The 26183-nt window shown below is 45.1% G+C and overlaps 1 protein-coding gene across 1 annotated transcript in view; it reads left to right on the top strand.

The window, feature by feature from the left end:
- Nucleotides 1-12371: 12371 nt before the first annotated feature.
- Nucleotides 12372-26183, top strand: part of Azgp1 (alpha-2-glycoprotein 1, zinc-binding) — a 54438-nt gene continuing 40626 nt past the window's right edge. Inside the window, exons 1-4 of the mRNA XM_071605439.1 lie at nt 12372-12447; nt 15099-15359; nt 16821-17096; nt 17981-18280. Of these exons, the coding sequence (XP_071461540.1) occupies nt 12372-12447; nt 15099-15359; nt 16821-17096; nt 17981-18280 (913 nt within the window). The remainder of the gene's footprint in view (nt 12448-15098; nt 15360-16820; nt 17097-17980; nt 18281-26183) is intronic.

Below are 26183 nucleotides of genomic sequence, written 5' to 3'. Positions count from 1 at the left end.
AGGATCTGGAGCCGCCGGGTACCCAGAGAGCAAGCACACCCAAAGGAAGGAAGTGGAAAGAAGGACAGCACTTCAGTATCTCTGCACCCCAAGAACAAAGGGAGGAGGGATCTTTCTTCTCTCCTTCCCTCCCTCTTTCCCGTTGGAAGAAGGCTCTAGGAGAGGTCAGCAGAAGAAAATCATCAGAAACAGCAAGAAAACAGCTCCCCACAGAACTAAATACCTGGGACACGGCAGGACATAAAGAGAAGAGATCCAATCTAGTCCAGGGCCAACCATCACAAGGAAATCTGGAGGGAAACAAAACTATATTCAAATGATTGCTTAAGAATGTGCAGGTTTTAAATGTGCAATATTTACAAATAGTCAGCATTTGTCACCACCGTAGCAAAGATTCAATTTAGCAACAAGTTCAACTCAAAGAACCAGGGTGCAGAGGGAGTATTTTGGTTTTATTCCATGCTGATCCCTTCTGGCTCATTACTCAAATTTTCTAGTAAGTTCACCTTCACACATTTTCTGGCCTAAAGGCAATCCTCTGTCTGCCTCCTTCAGTGCTGGGAGGTCAACAGGAGGAAAAAGTTGGGCGCTGGAAGGGAATGGGAAGCGCCCAATGACCAGACCATTCCCTCCTGCCCAGTAGTGGGACTCCCCAGCTGACCCCACACCTCAAAGTTCTTTCCATTTTCACAGGTCCTTAATCTGTGACTACAACAGATAGTCCTGGCTCTGTGAAAGCCTCCCTAGGTTTCAGACCACTGCCCACCCCAAAGAGCCAGGCCTTCTTCCTGTATGGTGATAAAGGCAGAATGCTGAGCCCCTGGAACCCCAAACCCAGCTGGTGAGGATGGGGGATAGGAAGACAGATAAGTCCAGAAAACCATGAAGGAATTCTTCACAGTGAACTTGAAAGACATCAAAAAAACTCTTCCAAAGGCAGAGAAGTTCGGTGGACTGAGATTTGTGGATTTTACAAGCTCATGGGGCAGTTCCCAAGTGGGGGTGAAAAGGAGTGTTAGCAGGAAGAAAATATCAGAGCCTCAAAGAGATGTAGAGATCCCACTTGACATGACAATAGTCTTTTTTATTGTAACCACCATCTTGCCCACCAGGTGACCCTGGCACACACCCCAACCTTATAGAACAAACAAAGCTACTGAGATAGTCAGTCAAACATTGTGTTCTGGCCCCTTGTTCTGGTCTCTTGTTCTAAACTGACCTTGGACATGTTAATAACTTTTTTTTAAAAAAATGCTTTTAGTTGTAGATGGACATAACAACGTTATTTTATTTATTTTTGTCTGTGGTGCTGAGGATCAAACCCAGTGCCTCACATGTGCTAGGCAAGTGCTGTACCACTGAGCCCCAACCCCAGCCCATGTTAAGAGCTTTTGAGAAAGGCCAGGTACATTCTGATTGCCCATCTTTGACTGGCTTAGCATATAAACCCCTTCTCCTGCCTTTGGGTACAGGGGTCTACCTGTCTCACACTGCCCAAGACAAGCTCTGCTCAGAAGTCCCCAATAAATTGCACTTTGTGCAATCCACTGTCTACCTCCTTCTTCAGTCTCACATCTTTTGCATTTGACAGCTGGTTCTTAAACCCTGGGACTGGATTTTTTCTGAAACAAAAAGAATCAAAGGTGCCAGGCGCTGTGGCCCATGCCTATAATCCCAGTGGCTTGGGAGGTTGAGACAGGAGAATCGCAAGTTCAAAGCCAGCCTCAGCAACTGCCAGGCGCTAAGCAACTCAATGAGACGCTGTCTCTAAATAAAATACAAAATAGGGCTGGGGATGTGGCTCAGTGGTCGAGTGTCCCTGAGTTCAATCCCCAGTACAAGGAGGAGGAGGAGGAGGAGGAGGAGAAGCAGCACCAAAGGCAACAGTAGACATGCACAGAATTTAGAGACTCTGACTTCAGAAAGAAAAATTAGGAAAAAAAAAAGCCTGGACTATTTTCTAAATAGAGATGACTAAAACAGAGAGGATCCTAGGAGACATTGGAACAGAAAACTTGTGGGCAGAAGTCATGAGGAACAGAAGAGATGCACACTAGGTATTTCTAGTAGATGGCATTTATTGAGTAAGTATTATGGACCACTGAATTCTCATTCCCCTCCCCCCAAAAAAAAACCTCCAGGATAACACTATTATTATAATGTCCATTTTTAATGATGAGGAAATTGAAACAGAGAAATTAAGTCATTTTCTTAAAGTCACAAACTTAGCAGATAGTGGTAGAGGTGAGAGTCAAGGCCAAGCACTGCTTCCCTGTGAAATGTGAATTTGCTAATAATTCTCACTCTATCAGGTAAAATCCTAGTTAAGAGGATTTCAAATAACCAGAAGGAGATTGAAGTCCTAATAAGGGTTACACTGATCCCAGAAAGTGGGAGTTCAGGAAGGGGAAAGGGATGATAAATTGTTGAAAATGGATGGAGGAGATAGAAACATCAAGAATCAGGACACGGCTGGGCGAGGTGGTGCATGCCTGTAATCCCAGTGGCTCAGGAGGCTGAGGCAGGAGGATTCAAGTTCAAAGCCAGCCTCAGCAAGGGCAAGGTGCTGAGCAACTCAGTGAAACTCTGTCTCTAAATAAAATACCCAAAAAAAGGGCTAGCTAGGGATGTGGCTCAGTGGTTGAGTGCCCCGAGTTCAATTCCCAGTACCAAAAGAAAAGAATCAGGACATGGATGATAAAAGCAGGATAGAGGAGAAGTCCTTTGCAATCATTAGGGAGAAAACCTTTGTAATCACTATACTAGGCGATGAACCCTTAGATGAAGCCCAGTTCCCTGGAAGTTAAACTGTAGGCTTGAAGATCAATCCCACAGAGATTCTGAAAGACCCATTTTCTAACAAAAGCCGCTTCAGGGACCCAAGGGGTAAGCGAGGTGCAGGATTAGGAAGCCGCTCCTTCTTCCTGTGGCTCAGAGTCCAGCTGCGCTCTCAGACTCTGCGCACTGGGGACCTCGGACCTCTGAGACCCCGCTGGGGGAGCAGGGGACACCGCGATGATGCTCTGTAGACACACAGGCTGTGAACAGGTATGATCCAGATCCGAAAGCAAAAACTGAGCTTGAGCACCGTTGGGCACAGCTGAAGATGCCGGGCTGGGAAAGGTTCTGCAACTTGCCCAAGGTTTATCTAAGGCAAGGCATGAAATCAGAATGCGTAAGTTCTGCACACCATCACCCCCGGAGGCTTCTGCGGTCACCCAGTGTGGATGCCACCAATCTCCCACCTCCAGGATCCAAAGGGCAAAGGCCGAGGCTCCGCGTCGAGCGTCGAGCGTCGAGCGGGACTGGAAATCCAAGACCACTGGAGACCGGTCCGTCCAGGTCCCGCGGTGATCGGCCGCCACCTAGCGACCACTTTTATATCGTTGCTCCTTGGCTCTGGCCCAATCATCAAGGGATTAAATTTGGCTCTGGAGTCCCCAGCAAAGTTTCAGGCCGGATCGTTCTGACCTTTAGCCCCGCCACGTGGTGAACCGGGTTTCTGGAAACAGTGCAAGCACGCTCAAGTTAGCGGCTGTTGTTGCTCCAACCCAATTCTAACCCTGGCTCCTAACCCCATCCCACATCTCCGGTGGGTTGGTTGAATCAGCATACAGAGCTGTAACCCCAGTGCAGCCAGGAGAGGAGGTGAGATCCTCCCCCGGGACAGGTGCTTGCCCAGGTCTAGAATTTAACCCTATTTGCAAACCAATGGATTAGTCCGTTGCCATTTTCTGGATGCTGGCGGAAGACAGGAGAGGCTGCGTGGGAGACAGCAGATCAGGGAGCAGCCAGCAGCATAAGCATCTGCTGGTGAGAGTCCTCTATGCCCCTAAGTAACAGATGGTGACTCTGAGCAGCCCAGGTGGACTTGGTTGTGGGCAAGGAACACTGACCCTGAGGAACGCATGCCATTGTAGTGAAGTAAAAGCAAACCTGCTCTTTTTCCAAAGTGGGTCAGTACCTCACTGCAAACACACCCTGAGAAATGGCCTAGAGGAAGATTAGACAGGGCTTTGCATTCTTTTTTTAATTTGTTCTTATTAGTTATACAGGTCAGTAGAATGTATTTTGATATATTATACATATATGAACTATAACTTCTCATTCTTCTGGTTGTACATGATGTAGAATTGCATTGGTTGTATAATAGTATTTGCACATAAGGGAGGTATGTCTGATCCATTCTACTCTCTTTCTTATTCCCATTCCCCCTCCCTTACCTTCATTCCCCTTTGTTTAATCCAAAATTCTCTATGCTTCCCTACCACCCCCTTATTGTGAGTTAGCATCCTCATATCAGAGAGAACATTCAGCCTTTGGTTTGGGGGGATTGGCTTATTTTACTTAGCATGATAATCTTCAGTTCCATCCATTTGCCTGCAAATGCCACAATTTCATTTCTCTTTATTGCTGAGTAGTATTCCATTGTGTATATATACACATTTTCATTATCTGTTCATCTGTTGAAGGGCATGTAAGCTGGTTCCATAGTTTAGCTATTGTAAATCGAGCTGCTATAAACATTGATGTGGCCGTGTCACTGTAGTATGTTGATTTTAAGTTCTTTGAGTATAAACCAGGGAGTGAGATAACTGGGTCAAATGGTGGTTCCATTCCAAGTTTTCAAAAGAATATCCATACTGCTTTCCACAGTGGTTTCACCAATTCACAGTCCCAACAGCAATGTATGAGTAGACCTTTTTCCCCACATCCTTGCCAACATTTATCGTTCCTTGTATTCTTGATAATTGCCATTCAGACTGGAGAAAGATGAAATCTCAGTGTAGTTTTATTTTGCATTTCTCTAGTTACTAGAGATGTTGAACATGTATTCATATACTTGTTGACCAATCATATTTCTTCTTCTGTGAAGTTCCTGTTTAGTTCCTTTGCCCATTTAATAACTGGGTTATTTGTTTTGTTGGTGTTAACTTTTTCGAGTTTTTATATATCCTAGAGATTAATGCTCTGAGGTGCAGGTGGCAAAGATTTTCTCCCATTCTGTAGGCTCTCTCTTCACGTTCTTGATTGTTTCCTTTACTATGAAGAAGCTTTTTAGTTTGATTCCATCCCATTTGTTGATTCTTGATTTTACTTCTCTTGCTTTAGGAGGTTTGTTAAGAAAGTCAGGTCCTGGGCTGGGGTTGTGGCTCAGTGGTAGAGTGCTTGCCTAGCATGTGTAAGGCACTGGGTTTGATTCTCAGCACCACATATAAATAAATAAAATAAAGGTCAATTGGCAACTAAAAAATATTAAAAAAAAAAAAAAAAAAAAGAAAGAAAGAAAGAAAGAAAGAAAAAGAAAGTCAAGTCCTAAGCGGACATGATGCGGATTTGGGCCTATTTTTTCTTTTTTTTCTTTTTTCCGTTTTTTTTTTTTTTTTTTTAGATTTTCTTTTTTTTTTTTTTAATTTGTTTTAATTAGTTACACATGACAGTACAATGATCTTAGGTGCAGGGTCTCTGGTCTAATAGGGCCCTGCATTCTTGACAGACCCAACAAGAACACAGATCCCAAGGTCCATGGCAGATGCCTCTCCCTGCCATCAGCATCCTCCTTGGTCCCTCCCACATCTATTTTTGTGCTGAGTGATCTGTTGTCCAGAGGGGTGAGGTGTAGTTTGTGAATTGACTGTTCTTGTTGATCGGAGCAGGATTGCATCCAAGTGGTCCACACTGATCTTTGATAAGTCTGATAGACATGGAACACAGGTCAAGTTAAGGGTTATAGGCTATTTTGTGTATTGGGGGCAGGCATCAGAACTTCAAGTGCTGCTTTGGATCTAAAGCATGAGGGTGGGAGGGACAGTGGCAGTGACCACCATCCACACCAACCCCAGCTCTGCCAACCCCAGCTCTGTGACTGGAGGGAAAGAAGCATACCAAAGTCCCTAGCTGGGCTTTAGAGATGAATGAAGCCACAAGCAATAGGAAGGTTAAGGAACAGGATGGTCTTCCCTCCTTGCTGGCCCTGGAAAGCCCCAGGTGGTTCATCAAGGGCTGGAGCCAGGGCTGAGGGTGTAGCTCAGTTGGTAGAGTGCTTGCTTTGCATACATAAGGCCCTGGGTTCAATCCCCAGCACCAAAAAGGAAAATAAGGGCTGGAGCCAGAGTCAAGCCAGCAATGGGTTGTTCTATGTCCTGATATGTCCTGTTTTTCTCTGGGGAATTTTATCAACCCCAATGGAGAAGACCTAAAGATAAAGACACTGAAGATCCTCACCTAAATGAGCAAGTAGCTAAAAGTGATTATTAAGTCAAGCTCTTGCATACACTTAAATCCCCAAAGCAACTCTTTTCTGCCTCCTCTCCTCACTTGTAAACATGAGCAGACACCTGAGGATTAACAGACATCACAAATAGGCCTTGGACAAGAAAGTATAGACCGAAGAGTGGAGGGGAAAAAAATAATTGAGTAGCCAGAAACAGAGCTCAGTCAGGGAGAACACAATTTTAAAAGACTAAGGGCTGGGGATGTGACTCAGTGGTGGAGTTCTTGCCTGGCATGCATGAGGTCCTAGATTCAATCCCCAGTACTGCCAAAAGAGAAAAAAAAAAGACCAACTAAAATTTAGAGATGCTCTTAGAAATTAAACATATGACAGCAGAGTTTTTAAAACTCTATAGTAAAAAGGTTAAAAATATATAGTTTAGGAAATGTAACAGAGACTACAATAAAAAAAGCAAGAGAAATAGAAAGTAGGAAAAAAACAGAAAATTCAACAACAAAAAAATCCCAGCCTGAGTCCTCTTGGACCCAGAAGCCTTGGACCCCAAGCAGAAGCGGGAGGGAGAGAGTATCTAAGGGAAGTAAGCTGAGGCCTGACTGGAGCAGGAGCGTCCTGAGGAGCTGCTCAGGGATCTCCTGCCACTGGACTAAGGGCTCACTGTTTGTTTGTTTGTTTGTTTGTTTTTTTGTGTGTTCTACTCATCAGCATGGAGGAAGACATGGACCAAGGAACCTTGAAGGAGGGAACCTACGAGGGTAGATGACCCTGTGGAGAGAGGGAGGCTTAGAGGCTTAGAATGGTGTCTTTCAGAATCCTGCTGAACCCACTGAGAGCATTCACAAAAGCTCCAACTTCAGCACAAGCCTGGGGATTGAGAAAGACATTGTCAGCTGACTCCTGAGACCAAGAGAAGGGGCCTAGGTTCTAATTCTGTCCTTATTCCACGTTGTTTCAGTGAGAAGTTGGCCCAGATAAGCCCCATGATCTTTCCTTACTTCTTGTTCATGTTAGTACTCTTTTCTTACACCGTATCAGATGGGCAGTGTGTGTAAATGCTGCCTTTGGCAGGGCTATTCAATTTACTTAGGAAAGAAAAACAAAGACCTCAGAAGGAAATAACCCAGCCAGTGATATTTCAAAGCAACTCCTGATACTTTGAACAAATAAAGGATGGCACATAACAGAATGAAAATTTCAGATCATTGAGGGAACCAAACGGGCCAGGGCTAAGGAGATGGGAATGTGAAATCCAGCCCCATCTATAACAGGAGAGAGGGACAAAGTGGCAAAGGAGGAGGAAATCTCAGAAGAGCAAGTGTCTGGGAGTGGGGGTAGGGGGGACACAGAACCACTCAGAAACCCAGAGAAAACTTCCTGGAGGGAATCGGATTACAAAGGAGGTGTGACAGTTTAGACAGCTTGCCAAGTCCTCAAGGACGCAAATAATAATAAATGCTAGAGAGGACAAGGAGAAGCAGCACTTTTATGCTGTGGAGGCATTCAGGTGGAAATTGGTGTGGAAGTTCCTCAAAAGACTAGGCATGGAAACACCATTTGACCCAGCTATACCACTCCTTATGATACATGCACACCCATGTTTACAGTAACACAATTCACAATAGCCAAACTATGGAATCAGCCTAAATGTCCATCAATGGATGAATGGACAAAGAAAATGTGGCATATATACACAATGAAGTTCTTTTTTATTAATTTATTTTTAGTTGTAGATGGGAGGAGGAGGGGGGACACTTTATTTTATTTTTATGTGGTGCTAAGAATGGAACCCAGTGCCTCACACATGCTAGGCAAGCGCTTTATCTCTGAACCACAACCCCCAGCCACACAATGGAGTTTTATTCAGCCATAAAGAAGAATAAAATTGTATCATTTGCAGGAAAATGGATGGAACTTGAGAACATTATGTTAAGTGAAATCAGCCAAACTAGGGAGGTAAAGGGTTGTATGTTTTCTCTCCTAGTGGAAGCTACAGAGGAGAAAGAAAAGAAAGGTGGTAGGAGTTGGGGGAGGGGGTGAAGATCTCATGAAAATCAAAGGGAGATCAGTAGAGTAGAGGAAAGGAAAGGGACAGGGGAGGGAGGAGAAAGGTTAGGGAAATGCGGAGGAGTGATATTGGCCAAATTATGGTTTTGTATTGTGAACGTACAAATAAGTAACAAATCCCACCATTATATACAACTATGATGTACCAATTAAAAAGGGACAAAATAATAATAAAATAAAATTTGTGGGGGTGGGACAGCTTTCCAAGAAGAGGTCAAAAGATTGCTCCTGCAGGCATAGTGCCGCACACCTGTAATCCCAGCGGCTCTGGAGGCTGATACAGGAGGATCTCGAGTTCAAAGCCAGTCTCAGCAATGGTGAGGTGCTAAGCAACTCAGTGAGACCCTGTCTCTAATAAAATACAAAATAGGGCTGGGACTGTGGCTCAGTGGTACAGCACTTGCCTAGCATGTATGAGGCATGGGGTTCGATCCTCAGCACCTCATAAAAATAAACAAATAAAATAAAGGCATCCTGTCCATCTACAACTACAGAAAAAAATTAAATACAAAATAGGGTTGGGGATGTGGCTCATGGCCGAGTGCCCCTGGGTTCAACCCCTGGTACCCACCCCCCCAAAAAAAGAATGCTCCTTACCAGTTGGGTGTGAGATTGCTGACAGGGAAGGGTCACAAGGGTCTGACGAGGCAAGTAATATGAAAGTAGACCATGGGCTTGACTGGGCACACCAAGAGGATAGAGGGGTCCAGAAAACCAAATGTGGGTCACTCCCTACCCACCCAACAAAGTGCCACCAACAAAGATTCTCTTGCGGGTGGAATCAACTTCAAGTGCAATCAGAGGATGCCCCAAGCCAAGAGAGTTTCGTTGCCACAAATTATCTCCTTATTCAATAATTCCTTGGTCATTTTAGAATAGTATGTCATTTTGTAATTTGGGGACCCCTCTGCAAAGAGCCCATCTGTCCAGAGTTTCATGGAAAGACCTGGTTACCGTTTAATTGGCTTCCTCTGTATCGAGTATATTTTGTTTTATACATAAAAAAATTATCTTGAGAACAACTGGCAAGGAGATTGAGAGCTACTGACCTATAGAAATGGGGCAGCCGGAGAACAAAGGCTGTGAGGGAAAAGACGTCATGGAATATTCCTCATTCACTGGGTGGTGGGGGACATTCACTGCACTGAGGAAATCTTAGGAATCTGATTGCAATTTCCCTATCTACCCAATCCCTCAATCATCTTCATAAGCTTTTTTTTTCCCACCAGCATGGTCTCAGTGACCCTCAAATATGTCTGCTGCCACTCTTCATGTCTTTGCCCATTTACCCATTGATCTATTTGTGTGTATATTGATTACCTTCTTTCTACCAAGCACGAGGGACAGAGAAAAGAATTTGACAGACACTGTCCCTGTCCTAATGACATGTGCCCCCTCTCTGCCAACAAAAACTCTACCTCTGTCCAATGTCCTGCTCACCCAGGAGGTCTTTCCCAGAGCCACTCCAGATCACATGTCTAGTGCCGCAGTCTGGGTGGGCACAAATCACGAGCCACTCAAGCAGGAACAAACTTTATTTCCAAACTCCACCAGCACACTCCCCGGGAACTCTCCCCAATGCCACCCACGGGGCTCCTCCAGGAACACACCACACACCAACCCAAATTCCCACCACCGGAACTTCACCAACCAACGCAAACTCTTCAGGAATCCCCTCGAGAGCTCAACCGGAACTCAACAGGAACTCCGGGAGAACTCAAAAGTCATCATCTTAATGGCTCGCTGGCATCACCTCTCAACCACTACTTCTGGCAAAAATGCTATGCGTCATCCCGACTCGGCTGTGGCCCTCAACAGTCTAGATCACATTTTGTTATTAGATTTATTAGATTTGGGTACTTAGGTTACAAAACCTATTTTTTGTTATTATATTTTAATAAGTAGGAATTTGTAGAGTTTCTTATCTGTTTCATACTTGCAACTGCAAAAGACATATTATCTCTGCACTGTCATAGAAAAGGCCTGATTTTCAGATTGTAGTTTGAATAGATAATTTCATATATATTTTGAAGCTAGGGCAATCTACCACTAAGCCACAATCCCAGATCTTTTTAATTTTTATTTTGAAATAGGGTCTTTCTAAATTGCTTACAGTCTCGCTAAGTTACTGAGGCTGCCCTCAAACTTGTAATCCTCCTGCCTCAGCCTCCCAAGTTGCTGGATTAAAGGTGTGTGCTAACGCATGCAGCTAATAATTTCAGGGTTTGAGTTTGTTCTTTTACTCTGTTTCCTGCCACTTTAGGGCTCAAACATCCCATCCTTCACTCCTTGGATTCCTCATGTCCTTCATACTGTCCTGTAGTATCACCTCACAGGGAGTTCAAATGTTGCCTTCAATGACCGTTGCTCCTGTCCACCACAAGAGAGAACTCAGTCCACAGTTTTAGCCACCACTTCATACTAGGCCAGCAAAACTTACCCAAGTCTTTCGGTTTTTCACTTCCTTCAGCCCCAGTATGGCCCCTATAACCAATCTCAGATTCCCAGTCCTTCAGCTGCCTGAGAGACTGTGGCCTGAAAATAATCCTGGTACAAATTTCTGCATCTGTCAGGATCAACCGTTGCTAGAAACAGAACTGAGTTCTGACTTTAAGCAGAATATTTGTTGGTTGGTTAGCGCTCAGAGTCCACAGAAGGGCTGGAGAACCCAGGCTCAGAATTAAGCAGAAGCAACACACTCAAAATCACTTCACGAATGCACGGCAGCTGCCAGCAGGGAGCGCCAGATGCCACAGTTTTGACCGCCGGTACCGTCAAGCGCTGGACATTGGCGCCACCTCAGCCACCACTGCTAGGGAGCTCACAGGAGCTGGGTCACTGTCGAGACCCACTAAGAAGGGATGTCCACTGCGCCCGCTTCGGTTCCCTGACTCCTGACTCAACGGGCAGGACAGGAGCAAGTGCTTGCTGAGCCTAAGCCGTGTGCACGCCTATTTCTGGCTGTTTCTGCTTCCATGATGGAGGGTCGGGATGTCCCAGGCATGGAAAGGGAAAGAGGTGGATATGTCCTCAAGATGACGCTCTGGTTGGGAGCAGTGTGCGAGAGAATAATGGTTGTCCCCTTGTGATGCCAAATCAGGCCAAGTTTGCATCACCCCCGCCACCACTCAGTCCCCACACAGCATGCCATCAATGCGAAAGAGTTTTGCAAACAGAGTTTATTCACAAGCAACTGAGTGCGGAGGGCGAACCCCACATATCAAATCTGCCTCCTGTCAGGTAGGATTTGGGGATATCTATGGAGTAAGAAAGTAGGATGTTTTAGGTGCAAAGAAAGGTTTTTGGAGGTGAAGCAATCAGGGTCTGCACATGCGCAGTCAAATGTTTATCGCTCTTCACGGGACTAGTGTTACCAAAATGACAACACATGATTCCAAGGCGGAGTTTTCAGCCTTCTGCCATCAAAAGGTCACGCATCGAACACTTGTGCAAACCCAAGTGAAAAGCCAGTAGCTTTCAAGTCCCTGTAAAATAACCTAATCTATGTTACCATCATGACCCACATGTCAGAGGTGTCAACTGTAGCAAACCTGGTGAGAGATGAATAATATATTACTCAGCTAGTGACTTCCAGAATTAGTGGTTTTAAAGTCAACTAAAAGCAAGTGACACTAGAGGGTCAGTTTAGGTGTCCCCTTGGTTTCACTAGCTGGGGTTTACCCAAGCTCTGACATATAAATAATTTTTCCAGAGGAGAGGGGTGAAGTATGGTCCCACAACACCCCAATCCCCCCAGTGACCCCAGGGCAGTTGTGTCACCATAGACACACATCCCAGACGTCTACCACTCTTCACCCACACCTCTAGCCCACTGGCATTCTTTCACCTAAGGAATTCAGAGTCCTGAGATCAGCTCTCTCCACTCTGCTTGCAGAGCCTGTCTGTAGACCCCCCGACCACACTGCCAAGCCGGTTCATGAATCCTTTTTTCACATTCTTTGGGGAGGAACCCATCCTGGCTCCCTCATTGGCCTGTGAATTCACCTCCCCTGGGCAGGGTGCCAGGACCCAAGGAAAGAGCTGTTTCCTGTCCAGAACCTTCCAGCCAGACACGATGGAAACAATGGTACCTGTTCTGCTGTCTCTGCCGCTTCTTCTGGGTCATGCAGTCCCCCAGGAGACCCAAGCTGGTGAGTGGGGAAAGCAAGGGATAGGTGCTGGAGAAGAATGGTGGGAAGGCAAAGAACAAGACAAAATGGCAGGGAGAAGGACCCCTGTGGCTGGGATTCCCTGGCATGTCATAGTCATGGGTGTGCAAGACCGTCAACTAACTCAGCTCACACTTCTAGAAGCATTCAGGGGGCCTCTGGACTCCTGCTCATTAAGACCTTAAAGAATCTGAATCTAAAACCCAAGTGAAAAAAAAAACTAAGACATAGAAAAGGCAAAGTGACTTTCCTGGGATTAAACAGCAGGATGAGGCAGAAACCACACGGAGAGAGCTGCTTCTAATCTTGTTCCTTCCTTCCTTCCAGTAGATAGGCACACCTGCCTGACTCAGTGAGAGAGAGAGAGAGAGAGAGAGAGAGAGAGAGAAGAGAAGAGAGAGAGCGAGCAGGGGGGCTCCCCAGGGGCAAGCAGGAAAGCAATTAGCTAAAGGAAACCCAGGTCCTCACCCCACCATGAATCTAGAAAGCAAGGGGCTGGGATGGGGGACAAGTGGGGACACTCAGGGAAATCCAGGGTTGATTCTACAACAGGGAATGAGGCTGTTTATGGCATCAAGGGTTCAGGATGAAGAGAGATGAGCTATGGGCTTTTAACCTGTGCAAGTTTAAAATTCCTTGCAGTCACAAATTGTCAAATAGGTTTTTTTTTATGTTTGTTTTATAACAATCATGTTTAGAATGTTAAGCACATTCTATACCAAAATCCAGATTTGTCAGAGAGACACAATAGGATGGAGGGATGGATGGGTAATAGATAAATGATAGATACATAGATAGATAGATAAATAGATTTTTTAATGGGGGAAAGAATTTTATTTTAAAGAATGGGGTACACAGTTGTAGGGTCTGGCTTATCCTAAAATCTGCAGAACAGGCCAGCAGATTAGGGACTCAGGAAAGAGTTAACATTGCAGTCTTGAATTCAAACATAGTCCAGAGACTAGATTCTTTCTTCTTTGGCGGGGAGGGAGGAGTCAGTCTTTTCTCTTGAGGCCTTCAACCAGTTGGATGAGACCCACCCACATTATGGAGAATAATCTGCTTTACTCAGGGTCTACTGATGTACTTAGTCATCTTTTTCATTACTGTAATGAAACAGCAGAGGTGGGTTAACTTTATAAAGAAAAAGGATTTATTTTGGCTCATGGTTCTGGAGGTACATGGTTCTAAGGGGCCTAATCTGAGAGTGACCTTCTTGCTGGCGGGGTCTGAGGCAACACAAAGCATCACATAGCAAAAGAAAAGGGAATACAGATTATGTCTAGTTTTTCTCTCTCTTCTTAACTTTCCATCCCTAACTGCCAAGAGTTCATGTCCTTCTCATATTATAAAATATGTAATCATTCATCCCTAGAAGTCCCAAAGTCTTAACTCATCCAGCATTAATCCAAAATCCAAAGTCTCAACTGAGACTCAAGGCATACTCCTTGAAGCTTTGAATCCATAAAATCAAAACAAGTTACTATTTATGATATACAATTATGGGGCAGACAGGGTATATATTCCCACTCCAAATGGGAGGGATAGGAGAGTAGAAAGGAGCCATTGACCCAAAAGAAGACCAAACCCAGAAGGGCAGACATTAAATCCCAAAGTTCCAACTCTAGCATCTTGTGCACACTGCTATGACAGGTGAGTCCCCAAATCCTAGGCTGCCCTACCCCTCTCTGTAATATTCAACACCGTAGTGGTGCTTTCTACACCTGCAAGCTGATGTTGGTGGCTTTCCTGGGTAGACATGGCAGTCACTCTACTTTTCTGGGGTCTCCACTGAGGTTTTACCTCCACAACTTATTTAAATGTTAATCATGTTTATTATAAACTAATTAGGAAGAATAATTTCTGGGGTCTACACTGAGGTTTCACCTCCACAACTGATTTAAATGTTAACCATGTCTATCATAAACTAATTAGGAATCTGCCATATGACCCCAACATTATTAAAATCCACATGAATTATCTCATGAACCAATTATGGAACTCATTATGGAAATGTCCCCCTCTTCGAGTTGCTGCTTGGTATCAAAATGCAGGTATATCCCTCAGAATTCTGAGACTGGTTGTAGTCTTGCCCTGTACTGACCCATCCTGGGTCATTTCTTGGAATTTCTAGTAAATTCTCCTTCCCATATTTTCTAACTATATGTATTTGTCAGGTTACCATCAAGTTTGTGCGTATCAGGCCACTTTCCTCTCCTCCATAAGGTGACACAGGGATCCAGGCTGGTTGGTCTCCATAGTCATTGCCTAAAGGGAAGAGAGAAGGTGCAAGGCAGCTCATAGGACCAGAAGAATGAGGTTGCCTCATTTTTCTCTTTTGCCAGAACTCAGCCACATGGTCCCAAGATACCCACAAGAAGGTTGAGAAATATTATCTTACATGCCAAACAGAGGAACAATGTAGCGAAGACATATGAAAAGTCAGTCCCAGAATGAGAGCCGAGTCCATTCGCTTGCTCAAACTTCCAGTAGTGGGAGACTGACAGCAGGACTGAGAGAGCTGGGAAGAGACCTCAGGGACAGAGGCCTCAGGGACAGGTCTTCTCTTCTGGTGCACAGTGGGTGTCCCCATGCATGGACCCCACCCCTCTGAGTCTTCTCATCTTTTTCAGGTCCTTATTCTCTGACCTTTCTCTACACTGGGGTGTCCAGGCCTAGTAAAGTCCTCCCCAGGTTTCAGGCCACTGCCTTCCTCAATGACCAGGCCTTCTTCCACTACGATAGTGAGGGCAGGAAAGCAGAGCCCCTGGGACCATGGAGCCAAGTAGAAGGAATGGAGGACTGGGAGAAAGAGAGCCAACTTCAGAAGGCCCGGGAGGAAATCTTCCTGGTGACCCTGAAAGACATCATGGACTACCACAAGGACAGCAGAGGTCAGTGAAATGCAGGCCACGGGGAGGGTCTTAGCTCAAGAGGCAGCCCTATAAGTGTGAGTGGAAAGGGGCCAACAGGTTGAAGATAGTCCCTCCCCCAAAGGTGGAGCAGGAGGCACAAATAGAAATACGCAGACACATCTGGACCTAATGCCCCCTCCCATAGTGTCCTCCTTCCATATGGCCTCCCATCCTTGCTCCAGGCCTCAGCTCACACAGGAAGTGAGGCTCACCCCTGTTCAGGGATGTTGAGTGGATGGTGAGTAACCTTGGAGTCAGTCAGAGCTGAGTTCACGTGGTACATTCTTCCATCAGTCGCTGCTTGACAGTGAGCAAGTTTTTTAATTATCTGGAGGATTGAGACCTGCCTCCATGAGGTTCTGGAAAACTTACCTACATCAATTCCATGAAGGAGGCAGCATGTGTTTTGCTCTCCCCTGCAGCCCCAGGGCCTAGGACGAGGTGCAGCCAATACTATTTGCTCAACTGAAGTATGTTAAATGAAGAGAGAGAAAATACCCAGCACAACAAACTCATGGTCCATACTGACAGCTCAGAAAGTGCTGGGTTCAAAACCACAGACTGTTAGAGTTTCATAATGTTGAGTTTCATGAGTTACGTGATAGGGTCAGGATAAAAACCTCACAGTCTACCCACCAAGGCAACCAATCAGACTTGATAAACTGCAGATGTCAGATAATTTTATAAGACAGGATATCAAGGCTGGGCTTCTGAGTTAAAAAAAAAAAAATCTCCAAGAAGCCACCTGAAATCTGAAGGTTTTCAAAAGGAGGCAAGAGTTAAGTATAAATCTGAAGGATTTGGCATGGAAAGTCTTGGTAAGGAAAATGGCCTGGGCTGGTGTGTCCCAAATAGGAGCAGGAAGGACACCGGAAGACTGTAATAGAAATGTTGAAGTAAGTAATTATAAGAAAAGAGGAAGAAAAGAGAAAAATATGAGCACAATATTAGAAGGTCTTGGTGGCTATCTTTTTATTGGGCACTTATTATGTGCCAGGCCCAGATATCAATACATCTCACTTTCAATAACCTCCTAAAATAGCACTGCTATCATTGCCATTTCAGAAATATGAAAAGCATAGAGAGATAAGGCTCAATCTCATGAACAGGCCAGTGTGGTGAAGAGAGATCTGGGATTTGCACTCTCAGAGCTATTCAGACTGAACGTTCCCTAAGAAGGTCAGTTTCTGAGAGTCGTTGTGCACAAAGGGGTTGAAGCTTTTAAAACTCAGAAAAAAAAGATGCCAACTACTGGAAAAGAGGGAGAAAGGGATCAAATTATGTTTTCTTATGTGGGCAGATAAACTCCACCTAGAACTGAGAGGAAAGGAGAGATCCAAAAGTTTTCTTCCTGTTTGCAAAGTGTGCAGGAATGAGAGTCATTCAGCTGGATTTGGCACCAGGCTGATTGGCTCCCTGTGGGTTTGGGGGAGGCTTCAGGGTCTCACACCTTTCAGGGAATGTTCGGCTGTGATATCCAGAATAATAGAAGCAGTGGGGCGTTCTGGAGGTATGCCTATGATGGACAGGACTTCATTGAATTCAACAAAGAAATCCCAGCCTGGGTCCCCTTGGACCCAGCAGCCCTGAACACCAAGAAGAAGTGGGAAGCAGAAAAGGTCTATGTGCAGCGGGCCAAGGCATACCTGGAGCAGGAGTGCCCTGAGATACTGCAGAGGTACCTGAACCACAGCAGGACTCACCTGGACCAACAAGGTACTCAGAGCTTCCTGGAACCTACTCCCAGTACTGAGCTGAGAAAGACCAAGATGATCTCAGGCTGGGAGCTCAGGGGGTCATCTCAGGCTGCTTTCATCCACCCCTGGGAATCCTTTGGTCCCCCGCTTTTCACTTCCTAGAATTCATTCCTTCCCTGGGAGGATAAGAGGTGAGATCCAAAAACAACATTTATCCAAATTTCAAGTTGGAGGAGCCAGAAAAACCACTGTCTTGATGGTAACCTTCTCCAAATAACCCCCTATTTCACAGATAAAGAAATTGGGGCTCAAAGAGGCTAAGTTAATACTAGCCATAACAGACAGAATCAGGTTTCAAATTCCATATTTCAGAGTTCAAATCCCATGAACACTTTTTTCTACTCCTGATGCCTCTTGTCTTGTTTGTGGAGAGAAGTCCAGCTTGGAAGGAAAGGCAAGTGTGAACAGAACTAAGTGCCACAAACTGAGGCTTTGATTGGAGAGGTAGGAAGAGAGAAGAGTGCAACAGAGCAGAGAGGAGTTTGATAGACAGAGACACAGGAAGAGCCAAGGAGCTGGGTCAAGACTAGAGAAGAAAGGAGCTACAAACCCCACTGAGATTTGGGCACACCAGGGAAACATATAAGGAATTCACAAATTCACAACTTGTTGCTATCATAAGTCAATATACAGTGGGGTAGGAAGAAGGTAACTGAGTAGACATTCCATGACCCAACAGAGAGCCTCAATCTTCCCTGATCTTCTTAAAGATTTCTTTGGGGAGGGGGGCGCACAACTTAGAGACCTGCTGATAGCGACATCTGGGGGTTTGGGAATGGAAGGGACATGACAAGGGAAAAGTCCGCCTCAAGCCCTCAGTGTCCATCTCCTGTCCCTCCACAGATCCTCCCTCTGTGTCAGTCACCAGCCATGTGGCCCCGGGAAGAAACAGAACACTCAAATGCCTGGCTTATGACTTCTATCCACAAAGAATCGGTTTGCGCTGGACTCGGGCCGGCAAGGTGCAGGAAACTAAAGCAGGGGGAGAGATTCTTCCCAGTGGAAATGGTACTTACCAGTCCTGGGTGGTGGTGAGAGTCCCCCCTGAGGACAGAGCCCCTTACCTCTGCCTCGTGGAGCACAGTGGGCTGGCCCAGCCCCTCACAGTGCCATGGAATGGAAGGCAGAAAGCCAGGGCTGAAGGTAAATTGGGGACTCCTCAGTAGTCACATAAGAGAGTTGAACTTTAGAAATCATCGTCAATGTCACCAACAAGGTCCCGGGAAAACAGTGCAAAAGGAAGTGCAAATCCAGATGGTGGATTTGGAGACAGGAGACTTGCCACTGAGTTCACTCTGACTGTTCACCTCCTAAACTCTCCATGGTCCAGTCTTTAAAACCTCACCCACAATACTCCCCTTGCCTGGCCCAGCAGAGAAAGATGTTTTCAAACTGTGAACTGGCTATAAAAATGTGAGTTGACTGAATCATTCATTCTGCCCCTTCCCCAAGCATTTGATTCATCTGAAATTCTTGGTACCCAACTGAAATAATGGTTCACCCTTGGGCATATGGACCTTGGGATGTCTCCAGCATGGCTTAGACCACCCAGTCCTGTGGACCTTGTTCTAGCATCCACTGCTGATGTCCACAGATGAGGCCATGACCTCACTGGCTGTCAAGCCCCCGAAATCTGTAAAACCCAACACTTCTGTACCTGTTTTCCTTGCTCCCTGTGAGACATGGTCCTCCACTTCAGCAACTCAATCTTTCCCATATACGTTAGCCCTGAACCACACGCAGCCAGAGCTTATTTGAGAGGCCTCCTCTCTCCAGGTGCACTCCCAAGGAAGCAGGAATCAGCCTTGATGTTCTTGGACTCCCTCCAAGTCCATCTGAGTGTGTTTTTTCAATTGAGTCACCTCTGCCATCCGCAGGTTTAATGCCCAAGGGTAGAGCAGAACCCTCACAGCTGACCTTTCTACTGAGCCTTACCTACCATGGTTGTGTTCTTCTTTCCTACATGGAAAGAACTCTCTTTATAACATGCCCTCAGCCTCCCACTCTGGATTACTCCAAATTCAGTCCTCCCAGCTGTTAAGTAGTCAGAAGCGGACTTCCAAATTCTGAGTCAAGAGGCTTCTCTTTCTTGAAAGTCTGAATTTAAAGGTTACATCTCTGGTTTTGTTTTTGTTTTAATACTTTGGGTTCAATTTGAATACCAAAAACTGAGAAATTGGGCTGGGGATATAGCTCAGCTGGTAGAGTGCTTGCCTCCCATGCACAGGCACTGAGTTCAATCCCCAGCATGGCAAAAAAAAAAAAAACCCTGAGAAATTACTTCCTTAGTCTACAAGAAACCAGAGGAAATAAAGAGCCCCATTTGAACAGTAGAGAGTTGCAGGGAAGAAAATCAAAATAGTTAAGAGAGAAAAATACAGCCATTGATCCTTCAAAATATGATAAGACCTTGAACAAATAAAAAGTAATAGGATAAACATTGTGAATCAAAGAGGAAACCAAAATCAACATAAGCAGGATGGGCTAAGGAAGACTGGAATGAATCTGATCCAACCTGTGACTGAAAGGATCTGATCCAAAGAAAAGATGAAGGGGTGGACAAGGAGGAGGAAGCCTCAATAAACAAAGTCTTGGCCAGGCATCCAGGTGGAGGGGGAGAGGGACACAGAGACATTCAGAAACTCAGGGAAAACTTCCTGGAGGGAGTCAGATTTCAGAAGTATCAAAAGAATGCTCCTAACCAGTTGGGTGTGAGACTGCTGAGAGGGGAGGGTCACAGGGCCTGCCAAGGAAGATGACCTGGGAGCAGTCCATGGGCATGGACTGAGCACACCAAGAGGAGAGAGGAGTCCTGGAAACCAAACACGGATCACTGTGTTCCCACTTGTCAGGATGGGCAACGGGTGCGACTTATGCAGTCCAGGGGGAGGAATAAAGAATGTCCATGTGCTTCTGCCCTAGTCAATGCTTTATTCACTCAAATCACTCAATACAATTTCACTCTATAGGATCTTAATCAAGAAAATGACAATCCATAATGCTAGGCACTGTAATAGAATCAATTCACAGCAAACAATTCTAGATTAATTCTAAGCACTGCCAACACACTTAAGCATGACAGGCTCATGATAGACATTCCCTCCGCGTGTTAAGCTCAAGTGTCAGATCAAAAGTCTCAAGCCTTAGGCTCTGAGTCCAGCAGGTGCACACTCACTCAGACCGTGGTGATCAGACCAGGAACCCAGGCAGGCTTCTCCTGGGGTGGAGCTGATGTTGAGGAGAGGATCCTAGGGAGAAGTTGCAGCTCTCACCAGGGTCAAGATGTGGCTGTAGAGTTTGAGAGAGGTGAGGAAGATGCAGAGGATCAGGCAAATGATGAGAAGAGTTGGGATGTCAGTCCAGGTCCTCATCAGGCTCTCCAGCGTGAGAGCATCAGTGTCAGCTGGCTAATGTCAATTCATTTGCTCTATTACTTATACCAAATTCGGGGGGTTTTGACCCCCCCTTTCAATCCTTATCAGCTGCCACGAGATTTCTCAGTGACATAATTTACTCTGGGGTTAAAGCATCTGGTGGTCCCCACCCTGATCTTTTCACCTTTCTCTCTTATCAGGTACTTTTCCCTCTTATCTTGGAAGACAGCCTACCAGAGGCTTCACTATGAGTTTATCAGAGTGGGGAGAGGTGACTTGTTTGTGTCTGAGGGACATACTGGAGGGCTCCTTAGGCATGCCTGGTGAGACTGCAGGTTTCAAACTGGAGTTTTTAAAATGGATTGCTTAGGTTCAGGCCTAAGGCCATCCTCACACCACTCAACAAACATCTCATGTTTCCACCAACCTTTTTAAGGAGATGTGTGGCCCATTTTCATTTCTAAAGGAAAATGATTTAAAATTAATTTCTTTTGAAAATTCAGCAATTGCCCTTGATGTAACTGATGTCATCCTGAACATAAAACTAGCCATAAAATAAGAGCTCAGAATCACGGGTCTTTGGGCAGAGTGGGTAAAAGGACTAGAATTCCCACTGGGTACACCTGAAGCCACCCCAAAGTGTAAAACCGCTCTCAAAGCTCACTGTGCCAGTAGAATTTTCTCATAAATGGTTTGGTTTTTATTAATGAGATTACACATACACACAGAGGGAATAAACTGTTCCCACGAGAATATGTTCTAGGAAAAGCACTAGTTCAGGGCAAATCTAATATGTGTCAACAAGCCCCTTTTAGTAGAGCAAAGTTTTGAACCCAAATACAGAAGAAAGAAGAGACTCTAGAACTTCATTGAGAAAAAAAATGACTCATCAAACTAAACACCCCCATTCACATCACTGAATCCATGATCCCAATGGTATAGGTACCCATCTTCTCTTCCCTGCACTTATTTCACCAGGGGAAATGTCTTTCCTCCTACAGAAGAACTATCCTTCCCCATGTGCTCTGGACCTCATCCTCTTTCTCCTACTCAAGGACCTTATTGACCTGGTTCTCCTATCTCTCTCCAACATTGCTAGAATATAACCATGTTATAGTCTCTCCTCTTTTAAATAAAGCAAAACTTCCCATAGCAGCACCTTCCCTCCAGTTTTCCCTCCATTTTTTTCTTTGCTTCACAGGAAAATTCATCAAAAGTGCTGACCACGCCCACTGCCTCCATGTCATCACTTCCCATCCATTCTCCAACCACACCAGTAAAGCAATCACTATTTCCACTAAAATTGCTCTTTCTGCATGTCTGTAATCTCAGCTATTCAGGAGTGTGAGGCAGGAGGATCCCTTGAGCCCAGGAATTTGGAATCAGCCTGTACAACATAAAGAGACTCCATGTCCTTTCCCCCCCATTATTTTAATTGGTGCACGACAGTTGTACATGATGGTGGAATTTGTTGTGACATATTCATACATGCACACTATATAAAAATCTAATTTGGCCAATATATTCCTGAGTATTTCCCTTTTCTCTCCCAGAGAGACTCCATGTCTTAAAAATATAGAGAGAAATTGTTCTTTCCAAGGTCATTTAGGCACTCCACACTCTCAATGCCAAAGTCATTTACCCATTTCTATCTAATCTTGTTCAAGCTCTTAGCAGCATCTCACAGTTGGACCCCTCCTTTCTTCCTCTTTTCATGGATTCAATAAGTATTTAGTGAGTACTTATCATGTGCCTCATCTCTGTTCTAGTAATATGACAGTGAATGAGACTTAATGTGTCCCTGATTTCATGGAATTTATATTCTAGAGGAGAGGTCCTGGCCATCAGTATGCAAGCCAATAAATAAAATGCTATGGAAACATAAAACTAGGTGGCAAGGCAAAAGGTGATTGGGACTGGAGGGAGGAAGTGGCCTTTCTAAGGAGATGATATTTGAATTCACATCTAAGAGATGAACAGAAGAAGTCATGGGAAGATCTGGGGTGAGCATCCTGGGCAGAGAGCACAGCAAATGTCAAGGCCCCAGGATAGAAAAAATCTTGGAGCATTTGAGAAACACTGTAGAGACCAGTCAGGCTGGAGCATCATGAACAAGAGGAGAACAATCAGAGACGGTTCTGAAAGGGCCAGCAGAAGCCAGATCATGCAGAGCCTTGTAGGTCTTGGTAAGGAATTCAAATTATTAAGCCTCTGAAATAGGGAGTGTTGGTTTTGGTAACAGGTTGGCCTTTCCTGGGTAATGCATGGAACTTCTCCCTGCTTCTGTATATACCCTCTCCTAGGATTTTCATCCACTCTCATGAATTTAAAATCCATCAATCTGCTGAAGAGTCCCAAAGTTAGATCTTCAGACCACAATTCTCCTGGGAACCAGAACTAACTTCTCAGCTCTTTTTTCCTTACCCACTGTGCCCACTCCATCAGGAGTCCCATCCAATCTACTTCCACCATCATCCCTGTCCTTGCTGGGGAGAGCGGTGACAGAGGATGGGAGAGCAGTGTCTGAGATTGGGGTCTCAGATGACCTCATGGCTGTGGCAAGCCTAGAGCCTGGGAATGTTCCTATGCAAGGATGCAGAATGCCTAGCTGCTGTGGCAATGCCCTCCATGAGGAGGCTCTGAGGCAGAGTCTTATCAACCTGAACCTTGATCTCAGGCACATGGTTCCTGAGAATAGAGGAACTCTCCTGTTAGGCAACCACAAAGTTTCACCAGTTCCATTATTTCCAAAGCTGCTGCTTAACAGTAACTTTAAACAATGGACTTTCTCAAGAGCTACACAAAGCTCCTAACATTACACATTGCTACTGTAAAATACAACTGTGGAAAAGCTACATAAATGTTTCTAGCCCTCTAACTTTCTGAGTATGAAAAATAAAGCATGCATAGTCTTTAACCTGATAATGAAACATATATAAATAAAGATTGCTGGAGTAACTCTTTAGATCTGCTTCTCCATTAGCACTCCACCTGATCCCAACTATTTTATCTTCAAAATCTGCGTCGGTGAGTATTTATTTTTCTAATCCCCCATAGCCCTTCTTGGAACCTGCTTAATTGGCCTCGCTTGTCGCAGCACTCACCTTCTACAGCCATCACCCAGTCAATGGGGACCCAAGGTCCAAGTGGCTTCAGACAGACTGGAACATTCTGAATCCTCAGTTTGCTATAAGAAAAAGCAACTCCCTGTGTCTCACCTGAGGAAGAGTTACAAATGCTATCAAAGTAATTGTTATACTACATTGTTTGGGGGATAAGGATAAGGGGGAAAGATCTGTATGTGTTCAGTAAAGACACTTTTTGTTCCAAGTATTTCCAATCCACAATAGGTTGAATTGACAGATGCATAACTGCAAATACAAAGGTCAGAGGGTACTTTCAGTGCTGTCAATCACTGCCTGGATTCGCAGAGTAGCCAGGCCCAGGACCAGCCTGCAATCCAATCAGTGATATTCCTTTCTCCATACCCTTCTTTGCTCTCTTACAGCTCAGATCTACTTCTTGCCCTGTATCCACGGTCATATGCTAAATTTCCAGTTAGGCCCCATGTTTCACTTCCTCTACTTAGTCCGCCTGACCCACCTACAGATCCTCTGTTCATACCCATCTCATTAGCCTGGCCTGGGTGGGGGTGGGGGAGCCCTCTAGACACGGTGTGGCAGCTCCCAAGGTGCCTTCTTGTGGCTGGAAAGCAAAAAATGCAGGCTGACTCCTCTCACCTGGATTGGGACATTTCCAGGTAAGGCGTCTGACTCTTGGTGAAGTCACGATGGCTTCTCCTGCCACAGTCTGGCTGGGCACAAAATAACCGGGCCACCACACCACCTTGTAGATTCAAACAGCAATTCTTTATTCCCAAACTCTCACCGGCACTCTACACACACGTTCTGGGAAAATTCACCCTCCACCGGGTTCTGTGTACCAAATACTCTCAGAACCCCGCGAGAACTCCATGGGAACTCCAGGAGGCCAGCAGGATACACCCTATTCCCAGCAGGATCCACCCTAAACCTCGAACCGCCCTATTCCCAGCAGGATCCACCCTAAACCCGGATCCACCCTAAACCCGGATCCACCCTAATCCCTGAGCAGGGTCACCTTTCAACCAAAACTCTCAAACATTCATGCAATGTCACTGCAAATGACCTGGGTCCAAGGCAAGCCCATTTCCACAATGGAGAGTCCTCCCTCTAAGCAACGTTGGGTAGGCTGACAAGGAAATTGCCATGCGTCATTCCTACTTGGCTATGGCTCTCAGCATCTCCCCCCTTCTGATTAATTAAACAACAAGCAATGTGGCTTAGGGACCGTGCCTGTTAGGTTGTCCAATTCAACATATGGTCCTTACCCGGCATCGGATGATCTGACCTCTAGGCGTCAGCCTCCTGTCTTAGGTTGGTACCACTGCAATTGGATCATACCCATCACTGACTACCAGTCCAGCATACAGCCATACTTGTGGATAGGCCTATGCACCAGTGGGGGGGTGAGGTTCTCTGCCTCACCTCTGTTGGCCCCCAAATTTTAGACCATCACTAGCAGAAGGGAGGAGGATACAGAAATGCCACGACACCAAGCCAATTGACGGCTCCTTTGGAAAAATTGTATCACTGGTGACACCATCAGCAAAGATACTCCAGCATTACCACAATTCGCTGCACCAAACGATAGTTCACAATGTATACAAGTGATACATAGTCCAGGCAAGTTCTGTAAGCAGTTCAAAGTGGAGGAATCTATCAATATGTCCATTTCCTCCCAAAGAAAATTGACTCCTTGATTGAGCATTACTTGTTGAGTTATTATTCATTGATGCATCAGTTTATACAGTTTACTGTGATAGCTATCAAAGAAGCTGTAGTTTGGTTTTATCTTTGTCTTCACCGGCACTGGGATGAAGATAGGAATTCTGGCAATGAATGCTAAAAAGAAATTATGTAACATTACATTATCCTGAACAGAATTATTAAATATAATGAAAAGGAAAGGTGAAAGTAAACAAACAGATCTGTTAACCACCTTTAAAAACAATCCTTAACAGCTGTTTACCTAATTTAAATTAAACCATTTAAATCACGTGAATAAAAAAAAATTCGGATCCATTTTTTCATGAGCGCTCCTCATATATGAAATATGGACATACGCACATACAGACATACAACACAAAACACAAGAGTGCACAAAAACGTACAACACATAAGACAATAGTAAAGGCCTTGTAGCTTTACACAGGTGCAATCTCCATTGCAATGTTTAAAAACTCCACAGTCAAAAAATAAATCTGATCAGAAAAACATTAACCTAGATTTGTATGAGCTCAAAAAATAAAATAGAACTTTATGATGTGGAAAAATGCAATAATAAAATAGATATTGAAAAAAGCATCCTGGGAAAAAGATGGCGGCGAGGGGAGTGCATTGCCCCCGTGTGCCGCATCACAGTGTGGGAGAATGACGAGTCAGGACGGCTAAAGGCTATCTTGTTAGGAATTTCCAGCAATAGTGGGGTGCTCCGGAACCTGGAGGAAGGATTTCCATCGCACGAGGATCAGCTACGGGGGCTCAAACATGAGAGATTTGTCCTCACAGAGGGTCACACTGCTTATTCAGCAAATTGCCCTGCGGCTAGAGTCTGCGGCGCGTGCTGGGAAA

The sequence above is a fragment of the Marmota flaviventris genome, chromosome 19 (assembly GCF_047511675.1).
Source record: "Marmota flaviventris isolate mMarFla1 chromosome 19, mMarFla1.hap1, whole genome shotgun sequence".
Lineage (NCBI taxonomy): Eukaryota > Metazoa > Chordata > Mammalia > Rodentia > Sciuridae > Marmota > Marmota flaviventris.
Note: the sequence above shows the minus strand (reverse complement) of the source record. Positions and strands in the feature narration are given on the sequence as shown.